This window comes from Mustelus asterias, chromosome 5 (assembly GCF_964213995.1).
Source record: "Mustelus asterias chromosome 5, sMusAst1.hap1.1, whole genome shotgun sequence".
Lineage (NCBI taxonomy): Eukaryota > Metazoa > Chordata > Chondrichthyes > Carcharhiniformes > Triakidae > Mustelus > Mustelus asterias.
In genome coordinates this window covers 16,631,235-16,650,509 of record NC_135805.1, presented here as the reverse complement: position 1 = coordinate 16,650,509, position 19,275 = coordinate 16,631,235, and the positions used below count along the sequence as shown (strand labels likewise).

At 46.1% G+C, this 19,275-nt stretch overlaps 1 protein-coding gene across 1 annotated transcript in view; it reads left to right on the top strand.

The window, feature by feature from the left end:
• rsph9 (radial spoke head component 9) overlaps window positions 1-19,275 on the top strand; it is a 65,581-nt gene that overhangs the window by 14,569 nt on the left and 31,737 nt on the right. The window contains exons 2-4 of the mRNA XM_078212221.1: window positions 3,098-3,251; window positions 6,589-6,718; window positions 11,059-11,205. Coding sequence (XP_078068347.1) covers window positions 3,098-3,251; window positions 6,589-6,718; window positions 11,059-11,205 — 431 coding nt within the window. The remainder of the gene's footprint in view (window positions 1-3,097; window positions 3,252-6,588; window positions 6,719-11,058; window positions 11,206-19,275) is intronic.

The window sequence follows — 19,275 nt, the reverse complement described above, 5'->3', positions numbered from 1 at the left end:
AACAAAGAACAATACAGCACAGGAACAGGCCCTTCGGCCCTCCAAGTCCGTGCCGCTCCCTGGTCCAAACTAGACCATTCTTTTGTATCCCTCCATTCCCACTCCGTTCACATGGCTATCTAAATAAGTCTTAAACGTTCCCAGTGTGTTCACCTCCACCACCTTGCCTGGCAGCGCATTCCAGGCCCCCACCACCCTCTGTGTAAAATATGTCCTTCTGATATCTGTGTTAAACCTCCCCCCCTTCACCTTGAACCTATGACCCCTCGTGAACGTCACCACCGACCTGGGGAAAAGCTTCCCACCGTTCACCCTATCTATGCCTTTCATAATTTTATACACCTCTATTAAGTCTCCCCTCATCCTCCGTCTTTCCAGGGAGAACAACCCCAGTTTACCCAATCTCTCCTCATAACTAAGCCCCTCCATACCAGGCAACATCCTGGTAAACCTCCTCTGTACTCTCTCCAAAGTCTCCACGTCCTTCTGGTAGTGTGGCGACCAGAACTGGGCGCAGTATTCCAAATGCGGCCGAACCAACGTTCTATACATCTGTAACATCAGACCCCAACTTTTATACTCTATGCCCCGTCCTATAAAGGCAAGCATGCCATATGCCTTCTTCACCACCTTCTCCACCTGTGACGTCACCTTCAAGGATCTGTGGACTTGCACACCCAGGTCCCTCTGCATATCTACACCCTTTATGGTTCTGCCATTTATCGTATAGCTCCTCCCTACATTATTTCTACCAAAATGCATCACTTCGCATTTATCAGGATTGAACTCCATCTGCCATTTCTTTGCCCAAATTTCCAGCCTATCTATATCCTTCTGTAGCTTCTGACAATGCTCCTCACTATCTGCAAGTCCTGCCAATTTTGTGTCATCCGCAAACTTACTGATCACCCCAGTTACACCTTCTTCCAGATCGTTTATATAAATCACAAACAGCAGAGGTCCCAATACAGAGCCCTGCGGTACACCACTAGTCACAGGCCTCCAGCCGGAAAAAGACCCTTCCACTACCACCCTCTGTCTTCTGTGACCAAGCCAGTTCTCCACCCATCTAGCCACCTCCCCCTTTATCCCATGAGATCCAACCTTTTTCACCAGCCTACCATGAGGGACTTTGTCAAACGATTTACTCAAGTCCATATAGACGACATCCACGGCCCTTCCCTCATCAACCAATCTGGTCACTTCTTCAAAAAGCTCCACCAGATTAGTGAGGCATGACCTCCCTCTCACAAAACCATGCTGACTATCGTTAATGAGTTTATTCCTTTCTAAATGCGCATACATCCTATCTCTAAGAATCTTCTCCAACAACTTCCCCACCACGGACGTCAAGCTCACTGGCCTATAATTACCCGGGTTATCCTTCCTACCCTTCTTAAATAACGGGACCACATTAGCTATCCTCCAATCCACCCACTCCCCCTGCTGGCGAGACTCACACTTGGGTATTTTTAAAGTGCTGTACAATAGTGTCTGAGAGCTCGCCCAAAAATGGGCGCGATTCTCTCCTGTTTTCACGCTCGTTCGGCACTTAGAATTTTTTTTGGCAAGATCACCCCCTGTCTTCTACTTATTCTTTCACAGGATATGGGCATCAGTGGCAAGGCTGGCCCATCCCTAATTACCCTCGAACTGAATAGCAGTTCAGAGTCAACCACATTGATTGAGACCATTTCTGTGTGGGACGTTTTAGGAAGTGATCTTAAAAGGAACGGCACGATTAAACACAGCTTAATGTGACAACACAGTTTTTTTTATTCATTCATGGGACATGGGCCTCGCTGGCTGGCCAGTATTTATTACTCACCCTAGTTGCCCTTGAGAAGGTGGTGGTGAGCTGCCTTCTTGAATCGCTGCAGTCTATGTGCTGTGGGTTGACCCACAATACCGTTAGGGAGGGAATTCCAGGATTTTGACCCAGCGACTGCGAAGGAATGGAGATATATTTCCGAGTCAGGATGGTGAGTTGCTTGGAGGGGAATTTGCAGGTGGTGGTGTTCCCATGTAATTGCTGCCCTTGTCCTTCTAGATGGAAGTGGTTGTGGGTTTGGAAGGTGCTGTCTAAGGATCTTTGGTGAATTGCTTCAGTGTATCTTGTAGATAGTACACACTGCTACTTCTGAGTGTCGTGGTGGAGGGAGTGGATGTTTGTAGATGTGGTACCAATCAAGCGGGCTGTTTTGGCCTGGATGATGTCAAGCTTAGAAATCATAGAAATCATAGAAACCCGACAGTGCAGAAGGAGGCCATTCGGCCCATCGAGTCTGCACCGACCACAATCCCACCCAGGCCCTACCTCCACATATTTACCCGTTAATCCCTCTAACCTACGCATTTTAGGATTCTAAGGGGCAATTTTTAACTTGGCCAATCAACCTAACCCGCACATCTTTGGACTGTGGGAGGAAACCCACGCAGACACGAGGAGAATGTGCAAACTCCACACAGACAGTGACCCGAGCCGGGAATCGAACCCGGGACCCTGGAGCTGTGAAGCAGCAGTGCTAACCACTGCGCTACCGTGCCGCCCTTGAGTGTTGTTGGAGCTGCACCCATCTAGGCAAGTGGGGAGTATTCCATCACAGTCCTGACTTGTGCATTGTCGACGGTGGATAGGCTCTGGGGAGTCAGGAGGTGAGTTACTCGCCACAGTATTCCTAGCCTCTGACCTTCCCTTGTAGCCACTATGTTAATGTGGTGAGTCCAGTTGAGTTTCTGGTCAATGGTAACCCCAAGGACGTTGACAGCAACATAAGAACATAAGAAATAGGAGCAGGAGTAGGCCACCTAGCCCCTCAAGCCTGCCCCGCCATTCAATAAGATCATGGCTGATCTGACGTGGATCAGTACCTAACTGCGAGCAGTGCCATTGGGAGATATCTGAGTTTTGTACTAAAAGAGAATTCTGGCAAGTGCATAACAGGTCTCTGAGCAAAGGTTAATAATGTCTTGAGTAGAGCTTCTTTGTGACAACTGCTAGTCCAATGGTGATCAGAATGACATTCCCTTTAATTATATTCACCTCAACCAAAGTTAATGAAAATGATGTATGTTGATTGTGTTCCTGTTTGCACAGTTTGAACTGCATGGATTGGAAATTGTTGCCTCCAGCAACAGACCAGATGATAGAGAATTCCCTGCATGTTAAAGGTCGCTTCATGGGTGATCCTTCTCATGAGTACGAGACTATAACAATTAAGAAGACTGAAGAAGAAGAAAGCGATTTGGAGGTTAGTGTAAGATTTTGGAATGGAATAAGTCAGCATTTAGAAATACTAGAAATGTTTGCAAATTAGTCTTAAAGGGCTACAAGGATGGCAACGATAGGAGGAGGCCTCAGAATACTGCTTCATGTAAACAGCTTGACCCTGTTGGAAGTCCAGGTTACTTCTGTGTAGTGACTGGGCACTCGTCTAAGCATTATTGAAGCGCGGGTATTCGCTAGGTGCCAGGGGACCCACACCTGGTGGGTTGTTGCTGATGGCGAAATAAGTGCTGGTGGACACAAGACCAACCCGTCGTTTTTGCCTGAGAATAGCCATTGTGTAGGATTATTGGTTAATGGTGTAGGAAAAGGGAGAAGTTGTGAAGGTGGTGGAGAGGCAGTGTAACTAGGTCCTGACTGAATTTTGCCGAGGCTTAAGCCCCCACCCCTTCCACCACCACCAGATGACCCAAAATGTAGTCAGGGATACATTCTCTGGCATCTTGCTTCTTTCAGGGCTAGGATCTAGAGCCTAAAATCAGCTTTCTGATCTGATTCTAGTCTTGTAGGAGATTGCTCCAGTGTGGAAGTTGGTAGAAGACTCAATCTAGCTTAGCTGTGATGCTTTCCACACTCAGATAGACTGCGAACACAGTTTCTTGGCTCATATAAATAGGGTATACTTGGCCCATGCCCTTGAAGGCAGCCATCACCCATTGAACTCTTGTACTTGGGACAACGGAAAGGAACAATTGGAGATTTATAAAGAGGAACACTTTAATCTATGCAACAGCTCTAATATGATGCAATGTTCTGAGGTGCTTAACTGATGGAATGAGGGGGAAATAATCAAAAGTGTGGTTTGTGCAGGAAGAGGTAGCAAAGCAAAGAGGATTAGGAAGAGAATTCCAAAGTGCAGAACCATTGAGTCAAAGTGTCTGTCATCAGTTGTGAAATCGGAGAGAGAGGGTGATGGGTTTGAAAACTCAAAATATCCAGGGAGACTATGTCTGTCTGTGGGACTGGCGGTGTGTGCTCGAAATCTGGAGAGCGGGAATCGCATCGGCGAGTTTCCAAGTTCTAATCTTCCCAGTCCTTTGCTGGTGGAGTGGCGTGAATCAAGCCACGGGACCGTAAAAAGCTCATTTTAATACATCAGCATGTCATTAGAAAGCACTCTCTCTGGGATGTCCCCCCTCACCAGATAGTCAGTGGACACGTCAATGCCATTTACAACAGGCTCACCTAGATGTGACCCTGTCGTGAGGGTGTCCCCTGGGTCGTAAAGGTAAATATAGCCCCTGGGGGAGATGGAATTGGCCAGGCAGTCTGTTCTACGATGATGGCTGATGGGCCACTTCAATGTCTTTTACGCCCACTATCCCCATAACAATTGAAATTATTGTTAATCAGAAATATATCAATCTCTACCTTAAACATACTGAATGACTGAGCTTCCACAGCTCTCTGTGGTGGAGAATTCCAAAGATTCACAACCTTCTGTGTCAAGAAATTTCTCCTCATCTTGGTTCTAAGTGGCTTTCGCCTTATTTTAAAATTGTCTCCCCTAGTTCTACACTCCCCAACCAAGGGAAACATCTTACCTGCATCCACCCTGTCTATTCCTTTAAGTATCTTGTAGATTTCAATTAGATTGTCTCTCATTCTTCAAAATGCTAAAGAATACAGGCCAAGTTTGCTCAATCTCTCTTTGTAAGACAGCCACGCCATCCCTGGAACAAGTCTGATGAACCTTTGTTGCACTCCCTCTATGATAATGATAGCCTTCTGAGACAAGGAGGCCAAAACTGCAAAGTGCCCCAGGTATGGTCTAACCAAGCTTCTACACATTGAAGCAAGACCTCAGTACTGTTGTACTCAAATCCTCTTGTGATAAAGGCTAACATTCCATTAGCCTTCCTGATAGCTTGCTGCGCCTGCATGTCAGCCTTCAGTGACTTATGGACAAGGACACCCAGGTCTCTTTGTGCACCTACAGTTTCTAATTTCTTACCATCTAGGAAATACCCTGCACATCTGTTCCTTCTATCAAGGTGGCTAACCTCACATTTTTCCACATTATATTCCATCTGCCATGTTCTTGCCCACTTACTAAGATTGTTCAAATCCTCCTATAGCCGCTTTACATCTTCCTCACAACACACATTCCCGCCTAGCTTTGTATCATCCACAAACTTGGAAATATTACATTTGGCCTCCACATCCAAATCATTGATATACATTGTGAACAGCTGGGGCCCAAGTACTGATCCTCTTGTTACCCCCACTAGCCATAGCCTGCCAATGCGAGAATGACCCATTTATTCATACTCTCTATTTTCTGCTTGTCAGCCTATCCTTAATCCATGCCAGTCTATTGCCTCCTATCCCATGCCCCTCCATTCTTAAATATTGAGGTGACATTTGCTACCTTCCAATCTTCTGGAACCATTCCAGAATCTGTAGAACCTTGCTTGCCTTCATAGCAAGAGGATTTAAGTATAGGGGTAAGGATGTTTTGCTGCAGTTATACAGAGCCTTGGTGAGGCCACATCTTAAGTATTATGTGCAGTTCTGGTCTCCTAGTCTGAGGAAGGACATTCTTGCTATTGAGGGAATCCAGCGAAGGTTCACCAGACTGATTCTTGGAATGGCAGGACTGACATATGAAGAGAGACTGGATCGACTGGGCTTGTACTCAGTGGAATTTAGAAGAACGAGAGGGGATCCCGTAGAAACATATAAAATCCTGATGGGACTGGACAGGCTGGATGCAGGAAGAATGTTCCTGGTGTTGGGGGTCACAGTCTAAGAATAAGGGGTAAGCCATTCAGGACTGAGATGAGGAAGAACTTGTTCACTCGGAGAGTTGTGAACCTGTGGAACTCTCTACCACAGAAAGCTGTTGGGGACAGTTTGTTAGATATGTTCAAGAGGGAGCTGGCCATGGCCCTTGTGGCTAAAGGGATCAAGTGGTATGGAGAGAAAACAAGAATGGGATACTTTCTGAAAGTGCTTGATCAACCATGATCATATTGAAAGGCAGTGCAGGCCGAATGGCCTACTCCTGCACCTAATTTCTATGTTTCTGAGATAAATTCACTATCTCTATAGCAGCCTCTATTAACACTCTGTGATGCATAATATCAGGTCCTGGGGGCATATCAACTTTCAGTCCCATTAATTTTTCCAATACAACCTTCTTATACTAATTTCCTTCAATTTCACATTCTCCCTAGTCCCTAGAAGACAGGATGCCAGTCCCAGAAATCAGCTGGGATAGAAATGATAGCTGAACATAAGTTGCAATTGACAATCATCAGGGGCTTTTGAACATAAATATACGTGCATTTTTGTTTCAGTTGAAGGTAAAGGAGGAAGAACGTCTGACTGCTACGATTGAACAAATAAACAGGGAAGCTGCAATAATTCCCAGGGGTGCTTTTGTCAGAACACCTCTTGAACAGATTCACAAGAACAGGAGTTTTGAAGGTAAAGAGTCCTTTAAGTTCAGGTATCACTTGCTGGAACGACGTCAAACACCTACAGGTTATTACTTAATATTCTCCCGACCCCTTTCCAATGGCGCAAACTGGATGGACGTGAGGCTGATTAGCATATTTAAAGTAGCTTTTAAATATGCATAGCATACTCCCAGAACATGGAATTCATTGGCCTTTGGACGCAGCGTGAGAACAGCCAGAATTCACTACTGGTCTTCAGCGGAGACCTGGCGCAATGGTTACACCGGGGGATTCAGGGCTATTAAAGCTCTTGGATGTTTGGGGGCATGGCCGGGCAGTGCCCAACTGCGAGGGACACCTGACACTGCCCACCTGGCACACTGGAGGTGCCCATTGGACACCCTGGCAGTGGCCACTGGGCAATCCTGCGGTGCCATTTGGGCACTGCTGGTGTGCCAGTTGGGCATTGCCAGTGTGCTGGGGCAGTGCCAGGAGCGATAACAGGGGCTGCTATGACAGGGGGGTTATGCTGGAGGGATCATGATGGGGGAGCATGTTGGGGGTCAGACAGGGGGACCCATTAGGAGGGCCCCGATGCCCTGTGCTAGCGACCCATGTCGGCGATGGGATCATCTGCCACCGATAAGGTCTCCCAGTGCACTGTGAGATCGGGCACCCTTGCAAAATGGCACCCGAGTGCCCTGAAGCTGGGCTCTGCTTGTTTAGGCCCTGCCCCCTCCTCCCCAGTACTGGCGCCAAATTGCCAACTCTCCAAAAAAGCAAGAGTGTGTGGGAGGATTGGGGTGCAGAGTGCGCCTGACAGACCAGCGCGGATCACTCCATTAAACTCACCGTTATGACATTTAGTCCCAAAGGTAGGGGAGTTTAAAACTAGAGGGCATAGGTTTAAGGTGAGAGGGGAGAGATATAAAAGGGTCCAGAGGAGCAATTTCTTCACACAGAGGGTGGTGAGTGTCCAGAACAAGTTGCCAGAGGCGTTAGTAGAGGCAGGTATAATTTTGTCTTTTAAAAAGCGTTTAGACAGTTACATGGGTATAGAGGGATATGGGCCAAATGCGGACAATTGGGACTAGCTTCGGGGTTTAAAAAAAAAGGGCGGCCTGGACAAGTTGGGTCGAAGGGCCTGTTTCCATGTTGTAAACCTCTATGACTCTAATTCAGGAGAATTGCTTCCTAACGGCCCACAGCAGCTGGAAACCTGGAGAATTTCCCATCGGTGTGAGAATATCTATCAGCTGGGATTCTCCAAGTTGATATATGCTAATTTATGAATAGTTGGCAAACCGCCAGCCATCCTCACTGGTCTGAGCCTGGGCCGCCCCTTTTACATGGTGACCCAACCTCCTCGCTCGTTTGCTGACCCCATCCCTCGAAAAAATGAAATGCTGTTCCCCCCCCCCCCCCACTGACTAGGGGAACACCACTAACCCCCTCACCAAAGAGGGGCATCTTCCTCCTCATCCACAAATAATGGCTGACTCCCCCACACACCACACAGGCATGACCCACCTGACCCACCCCCCCACTCAGCTTCCTTCATCCCTCAGAGCCCCCCCTCAGACCCCTACTCAGTCTCCCTTCAGGCCAAGCACATTGTCAGTGCCAACAGTGCACTGCCCTTGGCACTGACATCCTGGGTTGGTGCCTTGGAACCCCAAGAGGGCTCGAGGAGATAGGTCCAGTGGCTATTTGCCCTGCTGCTGTTGCCAGACTATAGAGGTTCCACAAGGGTTCTGCAGATTGGTTGGGCTTAGGCTGAGGTGGGAGGAGGGCGGGGGGGGGGAGGCTGTTGGGGGTGGGGGGGTGAAGTGGTTGTCCTCACCACTCTCTGTCGGGATGACTGGCATGGTGATTTCAGGCAGCTCTGTGATCAACATCTTCATTCCTGCCTGTCAGCTGTGCAAATTCTGAAGTGGCCAAGTCACTTTATTCTGCGCCACCCCCCCCCCCCCCCCCCCCCCCCCACTCCACCAGTCACCTGGTGGGATTTTAAATCATCACAGCACTCCATTCTGCAGCAGAGATTTTTCTTTCTCCCTGTCAGGAGCTGCAGGTGTGAGCAGACCCCTCTGACAAAAGGGAGATATCAATTTCCCTAGATGTGGGGGGTGAGGGGGGGGGTTCCAGTCTGCCCAGCTGTACACTCAGCCCCAGTGTATGCACACAACTTTGATTTGAAGTTATTGTGGCTTCCCAGCAAGCTGAAATCATTGAAACCCTGCTTTGACAAAGGGTCGTCTGGACGCGAAACGTCAGCACTTTTCTCTCCTTACAGATGCTGCCAGACCTGCTGAGATTTTCCAGCATTTTCTTTTTTGCTTTCACTGAAACCCTCTCCATTGCACTCAAAGCCTTTGATCTATTACAAGTTCAATCTGCAATGCTGTGGTAAAAGATCCAGCTGTCAGATCAAAGGCTTTCTATCAGCATCCAGCCATCTGTGTTTATTTTGAATTTCCTTCACAGTTGATTGCACCTCAAGTACCCCATTCATCTGACTGCAATGTAGACAGAGTCTGATCCTGCTGGACAGCCTGTGGTTTCACTTCCTCTTTTGCAAACCTCCCCTTACAGGAATTGCACCCCCATTTCCTGTTGGCTTTCACACTATCTTTAAACTCTTAAAAAGTCTCTGAAATGAGAAATCTAAAAAAATGGGTGGAATTTTCCCACAAAAATGGCAATTTTCTGACTGAAAACTAACGTGTTTCTCCCCAGGTTTTCTCTCTAGCTTTTTAGTTTTCTTTAAATGTTTCCACTCCCTGAGCCATATGTTCCCAACTAAATAATTTCATGTAAATTGCCTTTAATACTACCCCTCTTCTCAGGGTGAACCTCGTTTTGGAACAAAAACAGAAAATGCTGGAAAATCCCAGCAGGTCTGACAACATCTGTGGAGAGAGAATAGAGCCAATGTTTCGAGCCTGGATGACCCTTTGCCAGAGCCCGTTTTGGAGTTTGGGCCGTGATTGTTTTGGGCCCGTTTGACGTGGGTGCAAATTTTGTTATGGCAGCTAACTCTTGCGAGAGGGCCGTGACAGGACTTAACCCGTCTGAGAATGAGACCCCCCTCCACTGCTGGTGACATAATCAACTTCATGCCCAGTCCTTCTGTTGCTTTGAAGAATTTGGACAGTTGAATAACCTCTCGCTGACATCTTCGTTTCAAACGGTCGTACACTCTCTAACCTCTTTTCATCGCTCAGATGTTTTTGGCCAGATATCAGTTTGGTTGCTGTTTTCTGCATAATATATGATATATGTATATACACATTAGCTGTAATTCAGTGTTTGGACAATCGCCCCTGAGTTACAAAGTTATGCAGCACATAATTAGGCTGAAACTCCAGTGCAGTTTTTTAAAATTAAAGTGAAGTCCTGTCTGCTTCTTCAAATGGATGTAGAAGATCCCATGGTACTCGTTCAATGAAAAGACGAAGTGTTCTCCTCACTCTCCTAATCAATATTTATTCCTCAGCCAGTAATATAAACATATGGACCTTTATTTCAATTTTGTTTTTTCGGAGCCTGTTGTTTGCAAATTGGCTGTGGCATTTAACACTGCTGCCTCACAGTGCCAGGGAGCCGGGTTTGATTTCCTGCTTGAGTTACTGTCTGTATGGTGTTTGCACATTCTCCCCGTGTCTGTGTGGGCTTCCTCCGGGTGCTTCATTGACTGTGAAGTTGTTTTATTTTAAGTTTGTTTATTAGTATCTATACAAGTAGGCTTACGTTAACACTGCAATGAAGTTCATAGAATCATAGAAACCCTACAGTGCAGAAGGAGGCCATTCGGCCCATCGAGTCTGCACCGACCACAATCCCACCCAGGCCCTACCCCCACATATTTACCCGCTAATCGCTCTAACCTACGCATTTTAGGATTCTATGGGGCAATTTTTTAACCTGGCCAATCAACCTAACCCGCACATCTTTAGACTGTGCCGCCCCACACAGTTACTGTGAAAATCCCTCAGTCGCTACACTCTGGCGCCTGTTCGGGTACACTGAGGGAGAATTTAGCACGGCCAATGCACCTAGCCAGCACATCTTTCAGACTGTGGGAGGAAACCGGAGCACCCGGAGGAAACCCACACAGACAAGGGAAGAATGTGTAGACTCTACACAGTAGGGAGTCTAACGGCACCAGGTTAAAGTCCAACAGGTTTTATTTTTTATTTTTACAATACCTCTTGTATAATGAATTATCCAATGCTTACAGCTATCACGATGCTTTAGAAGATTGACCAGTTGGCGGCATTGTCAGTCTAATGGATGTAGAAGATCCCATGGTACTCGTTCAGTTTGTCAGTCTAATGACATCCTCCACTCTGACTTTGGCCCCAGGTTTGTCGGTGACTGAGGCTGGGAAGTTGCAATCCTATCTTCACTTCACCACTCCTGTCAAGCGGAAGACCAAGTCGATGCTGTCACAAGCCAATCTGGAGGAATCCATCGATTTTCTCAATTCTCTCGAAGACGACGAGTTGAAAGGTAAGTCACTGGAAGTTTTTTTTTCAAAACTATTGAGTTAAATGATGAAATAGCCTTTTGAAATTGTCTTTTAAGGAAGAGAGTTCCAGAGACTCATGACCCCCTGAGAGAAAAAAATTCTCCTAATCTCCGTCTTAAATGAATGACCCCTTATTTTTGAAAAGCTGTTGCGAGCTGCTAAAAAGGCCACAGCTTCTACAGAGTCGAGCAAAATCAGGCTGGCATTCCCCACAAGTAACACGTAAAAGAGAGGCACCCCAGCTCACCTCCCAGCAAGTAACTGTGAACCAAGCATAGACAGCGCTAGTTGCTGACCATTGGCAGCTTATGTGGGAATGTGGATGTTGTTTGGTTTCATAAACAGTTCAAAATAATATCAGAATGTTAGAATGTTAGTGCAAGAAACCCGGCCAATGGAGTGGGTTGTTAGTAGAATCATCATAGCCTTTTCAACTGTATCAGCCATTCTACCTGTCCTGCTGCTGACTGTACTCCAGAACCAGTGAATCTCATTTCTCTGACCGATTCCTGCACCCATTAATACTTTTCTTCCCTATATGTCTATCAGATCCTCCTCGACTTGCCTTCAATAGGCACATTGGCAAACATTCCACATTCTAATAAACGGATGAAATTCCTTCTAATTTCACCTCTTCACACATCTGGTAATATTCTTTATGTCCCTTTGTTAATAATAGACCTTCCAAACCATTTCATAAGCTCAGAAGTTCCTTTGAAGGAGCAGATGTCAGGAAATTTTTGATTTGATTTGATTTATTATTGTCACATATATTAACATACAGTGAAAAGTATTGTTTCTTGCATGCTATATAGACAAAGCATACTGTTCATAGAGAAGGAAACGAGAGAGTGCAGAATATAGTGGTGCAGTTATTGTGAGAGTGTAGAGAAAGATCAACTTAATGCAAGGTAGGTCCATTCAAAAGTCTGACAGCAGCAGGGAAGAAGCTGTTCTTGAGTCAGTTGGTAAGTGACCTCAGACTTTTGTATCTTTTTCCCAACAGAAGAAGGTGGAAGAGAGAATGTCCGGGGTGCGTGGGGTCTTTAATTATGCTGGCTGCTTTGCCGAGGCAGCAGGAAGTGTAGACAGAGTCAATGGATGGGAGGCTGGTTTGCGTGGTGGACTGGGCTACATTCATGACCCTTTGTAGTTCCTTGCAGTCTTGGGCAGAGCAGGAGCCATATCAAGCTGTGATACAACCAGAAAGAATGCTTTTGATGGTGCAGCTGTAAAAGTTGGTGAAAGTCGGTGCTGACATGCCAAATTTCCTTCGTTTTCTGAGAAAGTAGAGACGTTGGTGGGCTTTCTTAACTATAGTGTCGGCATGGAGGGACCAGGACAAGTTGTTGGTGATTTGGACACCTAAAAACTTGAAGCTCTCGACCCTTTTTACTTCGTCCCCATTGATGTAGACAGGGGCATGTTCTCCTTTACGCTTCCTGAAGTCGATGACAATCTCCTTCATTTTGTTGACATTGAGGGAGAGATTATTGTCACCGCACCAGTTCACCAGATTCTCTATCTCATTCCTGTACTCTGTCTCGTCATTGTTTGAGATCCGACCCACTACGGTGGTGAAAATTGAATCGGAGGGGAATTTGACCTTTAGGCCGGAGTTCTCCAACCATTCACGCCCCATCGTCGAGGCCAGAGGGAATGGAGAATTTGGCGCTCAGCCAAATCTCCATTCACTGCAGTGGGACAGGAGAATCTCGCTGGTGTGAATAGCTGGAGAATCCTGCCCATAATTTTGAACAATTCTTTTAGATTCCCCCTAAATACGATCCCATTTTTTTTTCCAACTCCCTTGTTGGTTTTTGGCATTGTGTGAAGCATCATAGCTTCCTTGCATAAATAGAGTCATAGAGATTTAAGCATGGAAACAGGCCCTTCGACCCAACTTGTCCGTGCTGCCCCTTTTTTAACCCCTAAGCTAGTCCCAGTTGCCCGCGTTGGGTCCATATTGCTCTGTACCCATGTTACCCATGTAACTGTCTAAACGTTTTTTAAAAGACAAAATTGTACCCGCCTCTACTACTAACTCTGGCAGCTTGTTCCAGATACTCACCACCCTCTGTGTGAAAAAATTGCCCCTATGGACCCTTTTGTATCTCTCCCCTCTCATTATCATCATCCGACTAAATTAGCCTTAAATCTATGCCCTCTAGTTTTGGACTTCCCTACCTTTGGGAAAAGATATTGACTATCTCGCTGATCTATGCCCCTCATTATTTTATAGACCTCTATAATATCACCCCTAAGCCCAGCGAAAAAAATCCCAGTCTATCCAGCCTATCCTCATAACTCAAACCATCAAGTCCCGGTAGTATCCCAGTAATTCTTTTCTGCACTCTTTCTAGTTTAATAATATCCTTTCTATAATAGAGTGATCAGAATTGTACACAGTATTTCAAGTGTGGCCTTACCAATGTCTTGTACAACTTCAACAAGACGTCCCAACTCCTGCATTCAATGTTCTGGCCAATGAAACCAAGCATGCCAAATGCCTTCTTCACCACTCTGTCCACTGTGACTCCACTTTTAAGGAGCTATGAACCTGTACCCCTAGATCATAGAAATCATAGAAATCATAGAAACCCTACAGTGCAGAAAGAGGCCATTTGGCCCATCGAGTCTGCACCGACCACAATCCCACCCAAGCCCTACCCCCATATCCCTACATATTTATCCACTAATCCCTCTAACCTACTCATCTCAGGACACTAAGGGGCAATTTTAGCATGGCCAATCAACCTAACCCGCACATCTTTGGACTATGGGAGGAAACCGGAGCACCCGGAGGAAACCCACGCAGACACGAGGAGAAAGTGCAAACTCCACACAGACAGTGACCCAAGCCGGGAATCGAACCCGGTCCCTGGAGCTGTGAAGCAGCAGTGCTAACCACTGTGCTACCGTGCCGCCCAAAGATCTCTTTGTTCTATAACTCTCCCCAATGCCCTACCGTTAACTGAGTAAGTCCTTGGTTCGGTCGACCAAATTGCGTCATCTCGCATTTATCTAAATTAAACTCCATCTGCCATTCATCAGCCCACTGGCCCATTTGATCAAGATCCCGTTGCAATCCGAGATAACCTTCTTCACTGTCCATTATGCCACCAATCTTGGTGTCATCTGCAAACTTACTAATCATGCCTCCTATATTCTCATCCAAATCATTAATATAAATGACAAATAACAGTGGACCCAGCACTGATTCCTGAGGCACACCGCTGGTCACAGGCCTCCAGTTTGAAAAACAACCCTCGACAACCACCCTCTGGCTTCTGTCATCAAGCCAAATTATCTAATTTAATCCACAAATGCTGAGAACTCTGTGAGCGGACTTGAAACCAGCTATTAAAAGTCATGGACTAATGCAGACAACACGACAGCACAGGTCTCCAGAGATAGCAAGGCAACTCCAAATGCTGAAAACTGAAAATATCCCATTGATCAGCCAACATCTGAAAGGTAGCAGACAGCTTGGTGCTTCAAGCAGGACTCTTTCAGAGTAGCTCCGAAGAAGTGCCCCACTTTGAACATTAACCTGCCTTTTCAGACGCTGATCGAGGTTGCTGTGTGGGGAGGTGATGGCCTTGTGGTATTATCGCGAGACTATTAATCCAGAAATTCAGCTAATGTTCTGGGGACCCGGGTTCGAATCCTGCCACAGCAGATGGTGGAATTTGAATTCAATGGAAAATATCTGGAATTATGAACCTACTGATTATCATGAAGCCATTGTCAACTTTCAGAAAAACCCATCTGGTTCATTAATGTTCTTAGAACATTCAGAACCCATCTGGTTCACTCGGGAAGGAAATCTGCTGTCATTACCTGGTCTGGCCTACATGTGACTCCAGAGCCACAGCAATGTGGTTGACTCTCAACTGCCCTCGGGCAACTAGGGATGGGCAATAAACGCTGGCCAGCCAGCGATGCCCATGTCCCATGAATGAATTTTTAAAAAGTCCAACATTTTACAGTTTTCCAGACAGAATGTAATGCCTGTTAAGGCCACCTCCCTTAGTATCACAGCTAGAAAAAAGACTAATTGGCCCATTCTGCCCGAGCCAGCTCTTCTGTAGACAGCGCAATTAGTCACACTTCCCTGCTCTTCAATTTTGTCCCCTGCAAGTATTTATCTGCTCTGCTTCATATCTTCTTTTAACTGTGAGCTGGGCTTCTTCAGATTGCAATGCGGCTGGTTTAAAAGCTACTTAAGCTCATGGTGAGGAGGGGGTAAAATTTATTTCAGTTTCTGCCTGAAACCAGCATCAAGAGGCCCAAAGCACTCATTTGGCAGTGGATCCCCAATGGGCACAAGTTGGCCGTGGCGAGGCAGACAAATCCAGTCTGCGCCTCAGCTATGCTGGCTGTAAGGTTGAAATTGAGTGCGCAAAGCTGAACCTGAAAAGGACAAGCGCAGACCGATAGCAGGGTGCTGGTGGTGTCAGAAGGAGCACTCCTGAAGGGATCCTTTTGAAGATTGGCCACCAGGAATCCCTTTGAGGAGGGGGTTAGTTAGGCCATTCGCTGCTCAGTTAAAAATGGGCTTTGTCCTATCTGTACTCCACAACAGACTTTACAACCAGAGTCTTAAAACAGTATAGGATCGTCCTGCCCTAAAACAGATGGGTGTGCTGTGTGCCCATAAGTAGGCCCAGCTGAAAATTACATCCGGTGGGCATTGGACGTCCAAGAGGTGATCGAAGCTACATCTCAATCCTTATCTCCTATTTCACTCCTTATATTTAATGTCACCCATCATATATTGGCTGGCAGATTCATCAGTGTGTCTGTTTGTCCACCATTGCCTGGTACAGCAGCCTGGTCTTCCCAGTCTTCCTCCACTGCTTCAGGTATATGGAAGTGTGACTGATATCTCACCCACTGAAGCTGAATCTCTTTTCCTAAACCACTTCATTCCCTGGCTTCAAAATTCTTCTTTCACCCACTGACTGTCCCCTTTCTCTTCAACTTTCCTGGCTTCCTCCATGTATAGTTGCTCTGAGCCTTTCTGCATGAGGACTGGAAGTTGTTGCTATGGTCACTATGGGTTTTGTTTTACTGTCTCCGGGCTTTCTGCTCAATTTTCACAGGAATTTTGTGTGAAGCTCCCCATTCAGGTTTTCTGTATTAAAGGCACTATCTTAATGAAATTGGTTGTTGTTGAACTTGGGGATAATGAGGCAGTGCAGAATTGTGGTGTATTGGGTGCCACGTGCTCCCATTTCTCATTCGGGGCCCCTGCATCATTCCTGCTACCCTATTTCATCAATGCTCACATTTACCACAACTGTGGAAAATCAAAATTTTTACAATTCCCTTTTGCCATTTCAGTTTCATTTCTTTCACAATTTCTTTCCGACTTAAAAAGCAAACCATCTCATGGGGATGTGTACGAGGGGGTGGTCAGTGACAGGGAAAAGGGATTTAACATAATTCACCGACACGGCCTATGTGAATTGTCAGTTTGAACTGCAAGTGTTCATTAATCACTGCATGTTTTTCTGCTCCAAGCTTACTTTTATTGGGGTTGGGGGGGTGGGGAAGGAGGGGTTGGCGGGGGAAACGACTCGGTCACGGGGGAACTGTTTACAGGAAAGTGTCAGGACAGCAGGCTATTGAACTCTGCTATCACTTTTTATGTACTCCCTTGTACTGGGCCCATGAACAGGCTTGAATTTGAAGAATTTTAACATTAGTCAGAAGATGTACAGTTTAAACTGCGTGATCGGGGGCATTGCTATTAATCATTAATGATGATAGTGCTTCAAGTTACAAGCTCCGAAGTTCCTTGGGGTTGCTGCTGTCATGTGATAGGGTGGTAGCGATGGTGGAATGTCAGGTCACTGGCAAGTGGCCCAGCACATTTGCTTGTTTCTATTGGTTTCGGGTCGAGAGAGGAATATTGGCCAGAAGCTCTTGGGAACTCCCTATCCTTCGAGCTCCACCATTGGATCTTCGTGACATACCTGAACTGTGGGAGCAGGCAGATCGAGTTAGCATTTCCTCCAAAGGCAGCATCTCTGACAGTTCCCTCTCTCCGCCTGCAAAGTGTCATCTCAGATTGTGTACTGAAGTTCCGAATAAAGCTTGAACTGATGCCCCACTGACTCAGAGACAAAAATGCTGCTTACTCAGCCAAGCTGTCGCTCTGTTTCATTCGCAAAATTAATCTATTTAATACAATGGCTAATATTTGTGTTACATTCACAGACAGGAACTTCTTACAAACATTTGAAATATCGTTCATGAATTCTATCTACAGTCATTTCTAAACTGTAACAGGGCGACACGGTGGCACAGTGGTTAGCACTGCTGCCTCACAGCGCCAGGGACCCGGGTTCAATTTCCGGTTTGGGTCACTGTGCGGAGTTTGCACATTCTACCCATGTCTGCATGGGCTTCCCCCGGGTGCTCCGGTTTCCTCCCACAGTCCAAAGATGTGTGGTTAGGTGGATTGGACTTGCTAAAATTGCCCCTTGGTGTCCAAGGATGTGCAGGTTAGGTGGATTAGCCATGCTAAATTGCCCCTTAGTGTCAGGGGAACTAGCTAAGGTAAATGCATGGGGTTATGAAGATAGGGCCTGGGTGGTATTATGGTCGGTGCAGACTTGATGGGCCGAATGGCCTCCTTCTGCACTGTAGGGATTCTATGGATTCTATGTAATTGAACTTTAAACTAATTTCCCTGCTTCGGTGACCTTCCTATTAATTTATTCCATTATTTCATTAATCCATACATGTAAAGCACCTGTTTCACTTCCTTTTTCACTCCTCATCTCCTCAGCCCGAACCTGGCTCTTGGTATTTAAGTCTTTCCCCATGACGCACAATTTCCCTGCTAAATTTGTTGATTCATTTCATAATCTTTAATTTAGGTACACCACTCCACAGTCTCTTTTCTAAAGAAAGTTATTCAAAGTTTTGTCCCATTTCATAAAAGATTTACTAGCCTCAAAAGAAAGCCGATTCCGTGATCACCAGCTGTAGGGTGGTTCAGTGGCAGGCCCCATTGTTTCCTAGTCATTTCTTTGCTGCCTTTCCTTATAACAAGTTCTTGATGTTTAGAATTATCTTCATTACTCACCTTTGCTAACCATTTTCTTAAATTGAGAAACCCAAGGCAAAGACCAAGACCCAACATGTGAAACATCATCAAGGTTCATAAAGGTACCAGTAGTGATTTTCTTGGTGGCAGTGCAGTTTTCCAAGGTGATTAAGAAGACATATGACATGCTTGCCTTCATTGGCCAGGGCACCAAGTACAAGAGTTGGGAAATCACGTTGCAGCTATATAAAACTTTGGTTAGGTCACATTTGGAGTATTGCGTGCAGTTCTAGTCACCACACTACCAGAAGAACATGGAGGCTTTGGAGAGAGTGCAAAGAAGGTTCACCAGGATGTTGCCTGGTCTCGAGGGTGTTGATTATGAGGAGAGGTTGAATAAACTAGGATTGCTTTCACTGGAAAGATAGAGGCTGAGGGAAGACCAGATAGAGGTCCTCAAAATGATGAGAGGCATAGACAGGGTGGATAGTCAGAGGCATTTTCCCAGAGTGGAAGTGTCAATTACAAGGGGGCACAGGTTCAAGGCGAGAGAGGGAAAGTTTAAGAGAGATGTGCGGGGGATGTTTTTCACGTGGAGAGTGGTGGGTGCCTGGGACCTGCTGCCAAGGGAAGTGGTGGAAGCAGGTACATTAGCAACATTTAAGAGATATCTGGATGGGCACATGAATAGGGAGGGAATAGAGGGAGATGGAGAGAGTAAGGGCAGAAGTGGTTTAGTTAGGGCATCATGATTGATGAATCAAGCCCAGTACAGGCTTAGAAGACCGAAGAGCCTGTTCCTGTGCTTTGCTTTTTGTTCCAATCCAGAGGCCTGAACTAATGATCTGGAGAGGGGAGTTCAAATCCCACCATGGCAGCTGGGGAATTGAACTCCAATTAATTAAAAAGCCAGTGTCTGTAATGCTGAGCATGAGGTAACTATTATTGTAAAAATCGATCTAGTTCACTACTGTCGTTCTGGGAAAGA